The sequence below is a fragment of the Mustela lutreola genome, chromosome 3 (genome assembly GCF_030435805.1).
Source record: "Mustela lutreola isolate mMusLut2 chromosome 3, mMusLut2.pri, whole genome shotgun sequence".
Classification (NCBI taxonomy): Eukaryota; Metazoa; Chordata; class Mammalia; order Carnivora; family Mustelidae; genus Mustela; species Mustela lutreola.
The window spans coordinates 172,897,659-172,913,206 of NC_081292.1; the positions used below are offsets into that span (position 1 = coordinate 172,897,659).

At 43.3% G+C, this 15,548-nt stretch overlaps 1 protein-coding gene across 1 annotated transcript in view; it reads right to left on the reverse strand.

Annotated features, from left to right (window-relative positions):
• Nucleotides 1–15,548, reverse strand: part of SP140 (SP140 nuclear body protein) — a 79,105-nt gene that overhangs the window by 41,086 nt on the left and 22,471 nt on the right. The window contains exons 7-11 of the mRNA XM_059168883.1: nucleotides 13,478–13,561; nucleotides 11,924–12,007; nucleotides 4,771–4,836; nucleotides 4,290–4,373; nucleotides 3,290–3,382 (exon numbers count right to left, since the gene is read on the reverse strand). Coding sequence (XP_059024866.1) covers nucleotides 3,290–3,382; nucleotides 4,290–4,373; nucleotides 4,771–4,836; nucleotides 11,924–12,007; nucleotides 13,478–13,561 — 411 coding nt within the window. The remainder of the gene's footprint in view (nucleotides 1–3,289; nucleotides 3,383–4,289; nucleotides 4,374–4,770; nucleotides 4,837–11,923; nucleotides 12,008–13,477; nucleotides 13,562–15,548) is intronic.

Here is a 15,548-nt window from a genome sequence, read left to right on the forward strand (position 1 = left end):
TGATCTTAATCATTTCTTTCCTGCTTATTCCTCCTATCTCTCTTCTTCCAGGTCTCTCTAATCCCTAAAACAGGGTCCACCCCTTCTGTCACTGTCTCTCTTGATTTCTTCCCCTTCCAACTGGCATTCTTTACTTGTAAAGTGGAAGTTTTTCTGCTTTAGGCCCTGTTCTGTTTCCCCTGGGACTCTTCTTACATGACCCACATTGACCTCTGTTAGCTTCACATAGCCACTACCTGCAATGAGATGCTCAGGGCATGGGTCCCTGCTCTTCCTCCTACTTGATCTTAGGGAAAAACAAGTAATCTTCATCTGTGCTTCCATGCCTTTCTCTAAGGAGAAATAATAGCAGTTTCCCTAGCCCAAGTCCTAAAGCCTCACTTGCCAAAGTATTTTGGAGATTGAAAAAAAAATAAAAAGCACAAAATAATCCAATAACATGATGACAAAAGCTATAATTTGGGTTCAAGAGCCCTTGATCTTTCCTTCTTTTTTTTTTTTTTAATTTTTTTAAGATTTTATTTATTTGACAGAGAGGGATCACAAGTAGGCAGAGAGACAAGCAGAGAGAGAGAGAGAGAGAGGAGGAAGCAGGCTCCCTGCCGAGCAGAGAGCCCGATGTGGGACTTGATCTCAGGACCCTGAGATCATGACCTGAGCTGAAGGCAGAGGCTTAACCCACCCAGGCACCTCTTGATCTTTCCTTCTGACAAGAAGATCTCAGAACCACATTTCATCTGAAGCCTACAAGTTTATGACAATATAATAATAATATTAAGCACTAGGTATATACTTAATTAACTTTTGATTCTTTATAGAAAATAATAAGTAGCCAGGGGTTAAAATCACAATACTGAGTCCTTCCTATAAATAGACATAAAGAGTGTGAAGGAAAAAAGGCACTGTCTTTGCCAGTATTTATCTACCACAACATGAAGAGGGAATACATCTGTTCTAACAATAAGGGCCATGCTGTTCAGCTCTGAATTTAGCTGCCTGATACCCTGCAGCCCAGGGCTGGCAATCCCTTCCTTATCTTGCCCACATGTTGGTGGGGAACTCAAAGCTTCCTGAGGCTCTTCTTCCTCACGGGTCTCCCAGTAGGCATTGCCATGCTCTGCAGAAAGGAATGAAACCCCTAGTCATCTCAGTACAAACCAGGGGAGATCATCATGAGAAAACTCCCAGCGAAAGCATGGAACACTCGGGAATCTGCTAGGTGGGGCTGTTCCTTTCACAAACCATCTGGTCAATCTCTGGGCTCACCTGGCCTCAGGGTGACTCACTCCTGTTGCCTAAGGACCATCCACCATCTTCCTCCCCTTGTGTATACCTAATTATGTCCCCACTTCTCCTCGTTTCCCATCGTCCCTGCTTAGTACTTCTGTCTCTGCCCTTATCTCCGGCTGTCAGTGTCTCCAAGTGCTTCTCTTTGTTTGGATGTGTTTCTGTCTCCTTTTCTTCTGTATCTTTTTCTCTTGTGCCTCTGGCACTCTTTAGTGTTTTTATTACCTTTCCCTATCTCACTCAGTTTTTTCTTGCTTCCTTTCTTCTAAGTTAGGAGAGGTATCCCTAAAATAGTACTGTATAACCTGATCAGGAGGTGGAATAAGGAACAGACTAGGTCAAGGCAACACCACCACGCCCAAGGAAAAGTTGTTCTAACGCCCACATATAAAAGAAATATTATAACATTGCAATCACTGAAAATATTTACACTATCATGAGAGATGAGGCAGAAACAATAAACTGGTGCACCATGGTGAGTGGGAGACACAGAAGACCACAGGAAGAACAACTGATTTAATCCTAAGACAACAAAGATCACCAGATTTACATCAGAAAGTAATATGATCTGATTGACATCTTGCAAATAACAATCATGCTAAAGTGGAGAAAATGGAGAGAATGGGAGCAAGAGGAAATGCTATATTCATGTCCCCTTTAACAAGGAAGCAAACTCTGGAGAAGGAGTTTCTAGTTTCACAGAAGAAGGTGTTAGCATCAGTTTTGGAAGTGTCAGTTCCTGAAAGTCATCTAAATGGAGAGGATCCTGTGATAAATGCGTTCAGGTACACAGAGGGATGACCTTGGGAGACAGGTGTCCCTAGCAGGCATGCACTTGAGACTCATTCTATTACCTGGGAGTAACTGAGACAGCCAAGGAGAGGGTTATTGGTTTCTGACTATGTTCTGGGCACCACTTCCTACGTGGGGAGATTAAATCTGAAAACTCACTACCAAGATAGACTCCTTTTGTTGGAAGATGCTCATGTCTAGACTTGTACTTCAGCTTTATAAGATCCCAACTTCTCCCCTATACAGCAGTTTCCACTCCTTATTGATTTTAAAATTATTTTTATATAACTCTTTCTCTACATAGTCTCCTTTAGCTTTCTTTCACATTATTATTATTTTGATGTTTATTTGCCAAATTATTATATAATCTCTCTAATTTTCATCTTCATACCTCATTTCTCCATTAACTTACACCCTTTCCAGGTTGTCTCTCACTTTCTCCTTTTCTACCTCTGTTTCTCTGAGTCTTTCCCTCTGGATGCTTTAAAATTTCCCTTATTTTATCTATTTTCCTTGTTCTCACAGATGCTTCCTCCCAAACTGACAGAAGTTCTTCCCTTTTCACATGGACCACAATACCAGACAGCCTTCTCTTATCAGCTCTATGCTAACAATCTCCCTAGGTACCTTTTAAAGTGCAAACCTATCACTCATTCACAAAACTTACGTCCATACTGCTGATACTGATGGAAGTAGGCTGAAAATGATCTCATTGCTTCAATTGCCATAACCTGCTGTTATTTGGGGTTTTGTGGACATTTAATAAAATGACCCAGGCCCTTCTGCTCTGGTGCCCCAGCCTACCTCTGTTATATCCTGTCTCCCTGTGTTCTCCCCGACTTGAGAACTCAGGAGCTCTGTTCACCATCATTCTTAGTCTCTCTCACGGTTTTGGAAAAAACAAGACAGAAAATGGACACAGTCTTACTTGTATGTATGTGAATATGAAGAATAGAATGGTAGGATGGCAGAAAGGCAAGATTTTTTTTTCCATGCTGATCAGAAAACAAAAGCTTCTTGAGAGAGTTGGGAATTTAAATCAGAATTAAAAATTAAAAAAAAAAAAGAAAGAAAGAAACTAGTCTACTATTGACAGTGGACTTTTAAGAGATATCTTTTATCAGGAGAACAAATCTCCCAACTTCTGGAGCTACAAAGCATTTAACAAAACATTTAATGCTTAAAAAAAAAAAAAAAAAAAAAGAATTACCTTGTCCCTCTTCTGCTGGCTGACTGGGCATCTCCTCTAGTTCTCCTTCATTAGTCACTGGGGAAACTCTGGGATCATAGGTCGCTGCAGAGACACAAGGACATTATGGACCATGGAGGGTGATGGGAGCAGACCTCATCATGTCCATGCTCCACCAGGTTGGGAAAGCAAGCTGCCTGCTCCATGGGGCCCCTTGGAACCACATTGTCTTGTTCTGCTTTCTGCCATCTTGTTACATCTCCTCTGTCCACTTCTCACTGTCCCACCTGCATTCCTGCCTCCACACATCTGTTTCCTAACCGTGCACCTCTTCCATTGTCTGGGCTTCTACCCCATCTCTTGTTTTTAGGCCTTAGATTTGTTTTTGCTTCTCAGTGATAATGTATCTATTTTCTCTCATTACTCTGTCAAACTTTCTTACTCTAGATGTCTTCAAGCCCAAGTGGTTGAGTCCATTCCAATGCTCTCTGTCAGTATTTCCCTTTCTCTCCCCACCAACATCAGTTTTTCCCTTATTTTTTTTAAACTCAAGAAAACTTTTATTTTAGGAGGTGAAACAGGCCCAGCCACAAAAATACTAGAAACAATTCTCTTATACTAAGGTGGAAGACTGATGATTACATTCTATTAGAGCAGAAGGGGCTGTTAAAATACTCTCCTGTCCACAGGCCCTTAAGAATGTTGTCAAACAGTTGAAACACTTGGAAACCCATACCCAGTTTTTCTTTTTTTCTCTTCTTAAAAATTCTTTATTTAAATTCAATTTAGGGGCGCCTGGGTGGCTCAGTGGGTTAAGCCGCTGCCTTCGGCTCAGGTCATGATCTCAGGGTCCTGGGATCGAGTCCCACATCGGGCTCTCTGCTCAGCAGGGAGCCTGCTTCCTCCTCTCTCTCTCTGCCTGCCTCTCTGCCTACTTGTGATCTCTCTCTGTCAAATAAATAAATAAAATCTTTAAAAAAAAAAAAAAAAGAGGGAAATCCTGCCATTTGCCCTCCCTTACCTGATTCACTTTCTGGTAATGAGTTCAAGTCTTCCTGAGGTTCTTCTTCATTACACATTTCTAAACAGGCACTGTTACCTTCTGCTGAACAGAATATAATCCCTTAGAGGATCCAGCATACGACCAATGGAAACAATAGCAGAAAAAACCACCCTGACAATCAAGGTGGCTCAAGTAGCTTCCAGGTGGGAATGTCTCTGACCTCAGACCCTCCTGCCTTTGAGTTCACCTGGCCTGGAAGTTAACATGGCTCATGTCACTATCACCAGTGGCTGAGAATGGTTCACCCATCTCCCTCCCTTACCATACACCTAATTCCCTCTCTTTTTGACCCTTTTCACTTGGCTTTACACATTTCTTCTGTATGAAGAAGTGAAGAGGAAGGGAATCAGTGGAGGAGGGAAGAGAAGGGATATTTTCCTCCTTGTAGAGAGAAAAACAAAGATTTGGTTGGTAAAATGGAAATTGAAATTGTACTTACCTTCCCCGTCACATAGCACTTGCCTGGGCACTTCCACTAGTTCTCCTTCACTGATCATCTGGGGAGCTTCAGGATCACAGGACCATGAAGGGAAATAAGGAAATGAGCTCAGCCAGGATGTTCAGAACACAGGTGAGCTGCCCTTTGGGAAAAGGGACATCTGTTCCAAGGACCCCACTTGAGATCCAACTGAGCCCTTCTTCCTCTGACTCCCCTACTCTCTGCTTCTCCATTTCCTTCCCATAGATCTTCCTCCAGAGATTTCCACTTCTGCACTAGGAAAATATTTGTGCATCTTTGATTTTGTGGGCTCCACTCCCCCGACTTCTTCTATTTCTTTACTTTTCTATCTTTTTGTTTCCTCAGTGGTGATCTTAATCATTTCTTTCCTGCTTATTCCTCCTATCTCTCTTCTTCCAGGTCTCTCTAATCCCTAAAACAGGGTCCACCCCTTCTGTCACTGTCTCTCTTGATTTCTTCCCCTTCCAACTGGCATTCTTTACTTGTAAAGTGGAAGTTTTTCTGCTTTAGGCCCTGTTCTGTTTCCCCTGGGACTCTTCTTACATGACCCACATTGACCTCTGTTAGCTTCACATAGCCACTACCTGCAATGAGATGCTCAGGGCATGGGTCCCTGCTCTTCCTCCTACTTGATCTTAGGGAAAAACAAGTAATCTTCATCTGTGCTTCCATGCCTTTCTCTAAGGAGAAATAATAGCAGTTTCCCTAGCCCAAGTCCTAAAGCCTCACTTGCCAAAGTATTTTGGAGATTGAAAAAAAAATAAAAAGCACAAAATAATCCAATAACATGATGACAAAAGCTATAATTTGGGTTCAAGAGCCCTTGATCTTTCCTTCTTTTTTTTTTTTTTTAATTTTTTTAAGATTTTATTTATTTGACAGAGAGGGATCACAAGTAGGCAGAGAGACAAGCAGAGAGAGAGAGAGAGAGGAGGAAGCAGGCTCCCTGCCGAGCAGAGAGCCCGGTGTGGGACTTGATCTCAGGACCCTGAGATCATGACCTGAGCTGAAGGCAGAGGCTTAACCCACCCAGGCACCTCTTGATCTTTCCTTCTGACAAGAAGATCTCAGAACCACATTTCATCTGAAGCCTACAAGTTTATGACAATATAATAATAATATTAAGCACTAGGTATATACTTAATTAACTTTTGATTCTTTATAGAAAATAATAAGTAGCCAGGGGTTAAAATCACAATACTGAGTCCTTCCTATAAATAGACATAAAGAGTGTGAAGGAAAAAAGGCACTGTCTTTGCCAGTATTTATCTACCACAACATGAAGAGGGAATACATCTGTTCTAACAATAAGGGCCATGCTGTTCAGCTCTGAATTTAGCTGCCTGATACCCTGCAGCCCAGGGCTGGCAATCCCTTCCTTATCTTGCCCACATGTTGGTGGGGAACTCAAAGCTTCCTGAGGCTCTTCTTCCTCACGGGTCTCCCAGTAGGCATTGCCATGCTCTGCAGAAAGGAATGAAACCCCTAGTCATCTCAGTACAAACCAGGGGAGATCATCATGAGAAAACTCCCAGCGAAAGCATGGAACACTCGGGAATCTGCTAGGTGGGGCTGTTCCTTTCACAAACCATCTGGTCAATCTCTGGGCTCACCTGGCCTCAGGGTGACTCACTCCTGTTGCCTAAGGACCATCCACCATCTTCCTCCCCTTGTGTATACCTAATTATGTCCCCACTTCTCCTCAGAGTCCTGGGATCGAGCCCCACATCGGGTTCTCTGCTCAGCAGGGAGCCTGCCTCCTCCTCTCTCTCTGCCTGCCTCTCTGCCTGCTTGTGATCTCTGTCTGTCAAATAAATAAATAAAATCTTAAAAAATAAGAAAATAAAAAAATAAATTCAATTTAATTAGCATATACTGTATTATTAGTTTCAGTGGTAGAATGTAGTGATTCATCAGTTGCATACATTACCAGTATTCATTACCATACATACCCAGTGTTCATTACTTCAAGTGCCCTCCTTAATACCCATCACACAGTTAGACATTTCTCCAAAGAAGACACACAAATGGCCAACAGACTCATGAGCAAATGCTCAACCTCATGCAGCATCAGGGAAATACAAATCAAAACCACAATGAGATACCACCTCACACCAGTCAGAATAGCTAAAATTAACACCTTAGTTTTCCTCTTAATGAAGGTCTTATGTTGGACCCAACGTCTTTGGGAATGTGTGGGACTCCTGGGGCTTCCTCTTCGTGTTCTGACCACAGGACCCCACCTTAACTGCCAGGTGGCTTCCCACAACTGTTCCCTCAGTGACATATCCACTGCTGCCCACTCTGCCTTTTCTGCTTTGCCCTTGCAAAAACAATCTGCATGCCTTTCTGTGCTTTGTTTTCCCATTCACAAAACAGGGGTTACAACAGTTTATATACCTGTGTCTTAAAGTTTTTCAAAGATAAAAGGAAGTCTCCCACAACCCAGTAATCTGATGGAGACTGTCAGAAACTTTGCACACCTGTCTTCCACACTTTGTTCTCTTTCTCATTTTTACCCTTCCCACATGTGTCTGCCTCTTCTGTTTCCACCTCTGTTTCACTCTTGGGATCTCTTGGCACTCCTCTTTATCTTGATTTGTTTCTTTCCCCATGTCTGTTCCCACCTCCCTTTTTTTCCCATCATGCTTCCCTGGTGCTGTGGTTTTATTTCTTCTTCCTGACTCTTATCTTGGGGATTAGAAAAGGCATCTCTGAGATGGTATCTAATATCTACATGATTTCACCAGATTAGTGAGTGAATGGGCAGGTAAACTGTCCAAGCACAGGGCCAAGCCTGTGCCAAAGCTCAGGTGAGAAAGAGTAATCAGATAATTAAAATTACTAAACAAGTTTTATACAAATTTGTGAGGTAATTGCAGGACAGACATGAGGCTGGACCGATGGGGAGGAAAGTGGATTTAATCCTTCTGACAATAGGAAGTTATCGACTTAATGTAGGAAAGTAGAATAGACCAACCTGCATTTTCAGAGTCCTCTAGTTAACCTGGAGAGATTGTGTATGAGGGCAACATGACTGGAAGGAAGATATGAGACTAGAGGCTGTTGCTCTGGTTCCAGAGAGAAGAGACACCTGGCTAGAGTGTTTGTTTCGGGTATGAAGGGGAATGGATGGGCAAGAGACAAGTTTGAGTTATAGCTACTAATCTCGATGACTGATGGGCTATGTGAGTTGAGGGAGGGGGATGAGTCACTGATGACCCCTAAATTTCTGCCTGAGGAATGGAACCTCTCCCATTGCCTGGTAGCAGTTCAGACATCTCTTTAAAATCACCTCCATCTGTCCTTTGGAGAGCTTTATGCTTACAGGAAACTGAAGGGAAATGCAAAAATGACCAACCAGACGTGACAATAAGGGAACAGAGCTCAGGAACCTCATGCTGAACTCTGGTGTTCAGCACTCGGGTGAGATTCTCCTTGGGAAGGAGGACCTCACCTAAGACCTACCAGAGCCTCCCTCTAGCTCTTCTTCTTCTGTTATCCTTCATATACCTCCTTTCCTTCTCATTGTTCTGTCACCACACACTGTTTCTTCTGTACCACGAAAGACTGGACATCTCCATGAATCCCTGGGCTTCCCTCTTGGGCTTTTTCTTATTCGGGGCTCTTCCTTGCTCTCTGTTAGTTTTCCTACTCGTGGCTCAGTTTTTCTTTCTAGATCTCTTGCCTCCCACATGGTAAGTCCCAATCCTGCCAGCTCTTTCTGCCTTTCCTTGTTCTCACTACTGAAATATATTTGTTAGGATGAGGGCCTTCTTACACTGGGCCCTGAGCCACTGGCCTAAGTACCTGAACACTTTCTGGGTTCCCCTGTGTGAACTCTGCCTTGGTGATCCTGGCCACCCTGAATGTCAGCCTCACATGATGATTACCATAGTCCTTCCAACTTGGGTAACTACTTTGACCTGGTAAAAGACCCTTATACACTGCAGTGCTCCTATTTCTTTATCTATAAAATAGGAAGAAGCAATAGTTTGTCTCCCTAAATGCATAAGTTTGTGAAGATGAAATTATATCTTATTTGCCAAAATTCTTTGAAAATCACAGTAACATAATAAAAACTATTTGACAAAAATTTTAATTTAGGGTGGAGAGCCGTTGATCTGAAGGACTATGTTTCTTCTGGGCTTTTTCCAGTAGTAGGCACAAAATAATAACATTATCAATAAATAGGATAATGCTTAGTTTTTATTCTCTGGAGAAGCTAAAGGGTCTGTGGGTATAAATCCAAATTTTTAGTATGAATAAGAATGAAAGACATCCCCCTTCTTCAGCAAATCTTTCCCCGAGTGTGTATTTGGGAACATTTATGTGATTCATGGGATTCCAGAACATCCTGGATTTTTTCACTGTGGAGTGTGCTGAGGGTAAAATGCATCAGGAAACACCAGCTTGAACCTCAGCCTCCTGACACCCTGCAGCCGAACACTGGCAAGCTTCCCCACTTCTTTGCTGGGCCCACGCCTTGGTGGGGAGCATAAGGCTTCCAAGGCTCTTCTTCATCACTAGTCCCCCAACAGTCCTCGCTATCCTCGGCAGAAAGGAATCTCAAAAGGAAATCTCACCGACATCTCAATTTATGACCAAGGGAAAATCACAGCAAGAAAATAAGAAAAACCAAGAAACCCCGAGAAACTGAAATGCCCCGTTCCACAAGACAACCTGACCCGAGGTTATGTTCGCTTCAGTAGCTTTCACTAGAGGCTGAGAATAATTCACCCATCATGGGAAAATATTCCTCTTCTTACTTACACACCATCCTTTTTCTATTCTTCCCTTTTCCGATTCTGTAAATCTAATCACTCCCTGCCCTCAGTTTCTGCTGTTGTCTCTTGGAGCTTCTCTTTCTCTTGGTGTGTTTCTCTCTTGTTCTCTGCTCCTGCAACTTTCCCCCTTGTTTTCCCCTGATACTGCTCCTCCTCTCCTACCATTTGTCTCTCAGTTCCTGCCTAGCTTTCTCTAAAGACAGGCCTCCCCAAGATGGCTTGTGTTAAGTAAGACTTAACTAGAATGGAGGAAGTTACGCCAAGGGCAGTGGAACAGAAAAACAGTTCTAAACAGGGCACATGGAAAAACTCAGATGTGAAGGAGATATCTAACAATTAAAATCATTGGGGAAGAAAGTTTCTTCTATTTTTCTATTTTCTTCTCTTTTTTTACTTTTTAATTTTTTTTTTAATTTTTAAAAAATTTTATTTATTTCTTTGACAGACAGAAATCACAAGCAGGCAGAGAGGTAGGCAGAGAGGAGGAGGAAGCAGGCTCCCCGCTGAGTAGAGAGCTCCATCCCAGGACCCTGAGATCATGACCTGAGCTGAAGGCAGAGGCTTTAACCCACTGAACCATCCAGGCGCCCCAATTTTCTTCTATTTTTTAAAAAGATTTTATTTATTTATTTGACACAGAGATCACAAGTAGGTGGAGAGGCAGGCAGCGGGGGGTTACCGGCTCCCTGCTGAGCAGAGAGCTGGATGCGGGGCTCCATCCCAGCACCCTGAGATCAGGACCTGAGCCGAAGGCAGAGGCTAGAGGCTTAACCCACTGAGCCACTCAGTTTCTTCTATTTTGAAGTAATAGTGTAGCTGGAGAGATAGGCAGATGGCTCATTGTGGGGCAACGCTGGACCCCACTGAGAGAAACTTTTATTTAATTCTTGATGTATTAGGAAGTAGGAAGTACTTCTTATTATTCCTAAGTAGGAAAATAATACAACCTAACTTTTATTTTCAAATGTCCCATTCAGTTGAAGGGCAAATAATGCACTTAATGGCAATAAGTTTGGAGGGGGGAGGGAGGCAGAAGCCTGCCTCTGAGAACCACGATAGTTGACAGATACATGGATTAGAGACTCGGCTCTGGCACTGGACAGATGGACAGGTGGGAGATATTCTGAAGGAGAACTGACCATGTTGGAAGAGTGACAGGTATGTAACTGAGGGCCAGAGAGTCATGGGCAACTGCTAGGTTTCCAACTTGAAAAAAACACAGGTGAACAGCAGTCTATCACTGACAAAATAATGAGTTAGATCCAGTTTGAGCAAGGAAGAATGAACAATGCTCTCAGTTCGGTGTGTGCCGAGGTTAAGGCTCTTGAAAGAATTCCAGTGTTGTTATCTATCTGATTCCTAGCCTTCAGGTCCATGGATAAATGAGCTCTGAAGATGACCTGGGATGGAGATTTGGTTTGGGGAATCAATGAAATATTCGGGGAGAGGCCTATCACAATCTGACATTTCGTAAGTGCCACTTTGATAATTAGGGACAGTTTGATCTGGAAACTCAGAGCTAATGTCAGCCCTTGTGCCCAAAGGTGCTTCTATCCCCTGCCCTGGCCCCAAACCTGCAACATCCCAACCTGTTCCTCTCCTTCTTGTCCCCTATTAATCAGCCCCCTAGTTTCCATCTATTCTATTTCTCTCCATAGGTGTCTTTGCACTTCCCCAGCTTTCCCCATGTTCTAGTATTTATTTTCCACTCCATATTGCTCTTACTGTAGGTTTTTCTCTCAATTTTTATCTCTAATCCTTGAGCCATTTTTCAGTTAAATAAACTATCTGCTACATCTCCCACTTCCTCCCTGCCTATCACTGTTTCTCCCACTTTACCTTGAGCTTCTATCCCTCCATGTGCTGAAATTCTCCTGATTAACTCTCTCGTCATTTCCAGCACTCAAGGCTTAGACTACAGTACCAGGGGCCTCCCACTGGCCAGCTCCAGAGGACCAGTCTCCCACATGGACCGCACATGGATGCTACCTCCAAATTCCTTTCAATGGTCTCTGAATTTAACTGAAAATCATTCCCCTTCCCCACCCTTGAGGGTAAGAATGTATGTTCCTTTTAGAAAATTGGATCCATTTGTGTGATTTGTCCTGTTACCCTAGCTACCTTTTCCTTGTATTCCTTCTATATTCTCCATCAAAGAGTACTCTCTCTACTGAGGAGCTCAGATTCGTTTTTCTCATGGTGTCTGTTACATCTGTGGGTAGGTAAGTTCAGGTAGAAAGAGGGATTAGCAGAAGCCTGGGATCAGAGACAAAATGCAGGCTTTCCTCCCACAAAGATAAGAAAACAAAGATTTAATGCAGAATTGTAAGTTGAATGATAGTTACCTCGCCCCTCATTAGGCAGTAAGCTGGATGTCTCTTCCAGTGCTCTGACATTATTCATTTGGGGAAGTGAGTGTTCACAGGACTCTGAAAAGGGGACAAGAATATGGCAGGACTCAGACAGTGACCAGAAAAGAGACCTCTGTGTGCTGAAGCTGAACTCTGATGTTCAAGCTCCAAGGACCTCACCTGGGGCTCACCAAAGCCTTGCTCACCTCTTTCCCATTGTGATGCACCTAACTGAAATGTAAAACAACTGTGTCCCCAATGCAGCTGTGGCACTTACTGGCCATTTTCAACACCTGGAACATTTCCACCAGACCAGAGAGTTCCCATGTGCTGATTTCAAGTCTGTTTACAACTACTGTAAGCGACCACTCTTCTGATTTTTTTCACCTTCAATTAAGTCCTTTCTTTCTGGAAATGTGCTCATCTGTCCTGATGCTCACATAAATAGGGTCACACAGCATATACTCTTGTGATTGGCTTCTTTTGCTCAGTGTACATTGGACTCTTGAACAGCACTCACAACAACTTTATTTTAGATATATAGATTTCTATATTGGTAGCTTCAATTTACACGCTAGAACACAGAACGTAAGTAAGTCGCTGAAGTAAGCAAGAGGTAGAGCCCAATGCGAAGCCAGGCAGTGAGGACTCAACATGTTTGCCCTTTACTGGTGTATAGAAGAGGATTCGAGCCTAGATTGGTCATGCGACCTTGCACAAATCACTAACTATCCTCATGTCTCTGTTTCTTCCCCTGGAAAGTGGGACTAACAAAACCTTATCATAGAGTTGTAATGAGGAGTACTTGTGAAGGGATAGCTGTGTCAGAGTAATTTAGCAAGAAATCATAATTTTCTGTATTAATGCCATAAGCATTATAATTTGAGAAAGGTTGGTGTTGCTACTGTTGTCACTGTTAAGTGATTATTGCCCTTTATTCTCTTTACCCCCATACACTTTCTTTTTCCCTCTCTCTCTCTCTCTCTCTCTCTCGCTCTTTAAGTTGGAAGCTCACATCCCTGAGATCAAGACCTGAGCTGAGCTCAAAAGTCGGATGCTTAATGGACTGAACCACCCCAGCGTCCCTCTTTTTCTTCTGCACAGCATCACTCCTTCCATATTGTCTTCTGCACACAATTTTTACTCTCTCTCCCTCTCTTTTCTCTTATTATGGGAAGCATTTACAGCAGTTTCTTGGCTTTCTCTTTGGATCTGCCTCCTGGTGCCAAATCTTACCCCTTCCCAGATCCACTAAATTCCCAATTCCCACTAAATTGCGTCTCCTGGTCACAGTAAGATCTGCTCTTGTGCATTCCTGTTATACCTTCTGAGTGATCCTATCTGCCTGGCAACATTTTTGAATTCCACACCTGGTTGGTTGGTTAGGATCCCATACAAGCCATCACTGGCTTGGCTTTCCCTTCCCCCACCATCTCCTTTTACACTCCTCCCCAGGGGGCACTCTCCACCCAGGAGCTTGGCCCCCTGATCTCTGCTGCCTTTCCTCTCAGCAGATGAGAGAACAAGTCTCTGTGAAGTCACACATACCTAACTGGTGGGGTACTTGTAAGTGGAACATTTCCTTTGTCTCTTCTTCATTAATGGCTTCATGATAGAAGTTGTCATAAATCACTGGGAAGAGGAAGAAAAGGCAGTTAGAGACTTCTGGCAGTGACCAGGAGCTTCCTCTCTCAACCACACACCTGGCTCACCTCTGACTCCAGCAATTCAGCAGGAGCCTTCCAGCTCTCGGGGAACCCTGGGCTTCAGCAGGTCTCATGGGATGAGAGACTGATGTTATTGTACATCTCACAAGGTTTAAGAGAAGATGGACAGTGGAAAAGTTGTAAATAGTTCAATGAACAAGGAAAGCTAACTTAAAATAGATTTTATATATATATATATATATATATTTCATACATATATATATGTATGAAATGTATTTTGTGAATTCTACATGCAACTAGGAATATAGAAGAAGCAGAGGGATTTCACCAGGAGAAAAGTAATGTTGGAAGAGAAATAGACCTATATAAAAAAAAGAGAGCCCCAATATCTTTTAAGGATGGAGGTTTTAAAGGAAAGAAACAAAGAAGCAAAGAAACAAGAGAAAGAAAAAGAGGAAAGAAAGAAGGAAGGAAGGGAGGGAAGGGGAGGGGGAGGGAGAAAAGAACGGAGGGAGGAAGGGGATCTTAGATCAGGGAAGGAGGATGATCTTGTGACAAAGTAAACTCACAGTGAAGAGGAACTAGCATTTTCCTGGGGTGGGGTGGGTGGGGAGAGATACAGGGAACAGCAACAAAAAGACACTCTATTAGGCACAAACAGTTTGAAAGACACAACTGAAAGTGAATATCACAGCTGTACCAGGGTCCCAGGAAATGACAACAAAAAGTTCAGGAAAGCAGCCTAGGGCACCCTGCTTCACAGCTGCATCCAAAGGCAACTCAACCAATGATAGACGGAAAAGCAAGACTCACAAAACACGAGAAAAGAAATCCAAGAAATAGAGAAAGACACCAGCCAAGAAAGACGACAGGAGCACAACTCCTGGAAGCAGCCTCCAAGGAAAGGTGAGGGCAGTAAGGTTGGGGGGAAGGTAGAAAGGCTCAATTCGCACAAGAGATGCTTCTGCAATCCCCAGGACACATTGACTTCTTGTCCAGGCAAACACCAGAGGAGGACATGGGGATAAATGCTGTGTGAGACAGAGGTCTTGGGAACACAGGGGGTGCCCCACGTGCATGTATGTGTCTCTCTGCAGGTTGAACAACCATCCTACCAGCTTCTTGGCTTTGGACCTTGACCCATGGCTCCCTTGAACAGTAGGGTCTAGGAGGCGCCAGCAGCAACCTCCTGGTGGGTATACAGGGGCGCGGTAAGCCTCAGCATGGGGAGCCCCAGAAACTAACATATGTGGTGTGGGTGCTGGTGCCCAAGGAAGGGGATCCCCACAGACCACAGAGAGGATCAGAGCCTCTGAAATGTGGGCAGTAACAATAACTGCTATTCCTTTATACCCATGAGCTTGGGCCATCGTAGTTCTACATATTAAACTGACTTAAAATTTATGATTGGTATTTGATTTCCTTTATTCCTTTTTGACTTGGATATACCATAACGTGGAAATATTATAGATTTTCTTTTAATCAAGGTATGGTTTTCGCAAGCCAGCACATCCCAATCTATACATTGACTTCTTTCACTTTTTCTCTGCTTAAAAATCCTTCATTACCTCCTTATTTCCCAGATAGTAAACTTCAAATTTCTCGGCACTGGGAATCAGACCCTCAAAAATCCCCAGCAACTTCCCTTCCCAGAATTAGCTTCCAAACACTCTCTCCCAGGCTGTATTTTCAGCCACAGTCTTCTGCCAGCCCACTGGTCCTTTCCCAGCTGCCGCTCCCCAGTCCTCTCTAGTGACTTCTCCGCTATTTGTCTGGAGAAGTAAGTTGGCAACAACTGCACCAAATGACACATTTTCTAAGACAAAGAAAACCTTTGAATATTTGAACATGACTACAGGTAACAGAGAAGCTTCCTCCCCTTTCCTACAAAAGTACATCATGCATGCCTTCCCCCCTGAAAAAAAGTAGAGGTTCAAATCCTACATTTCTCA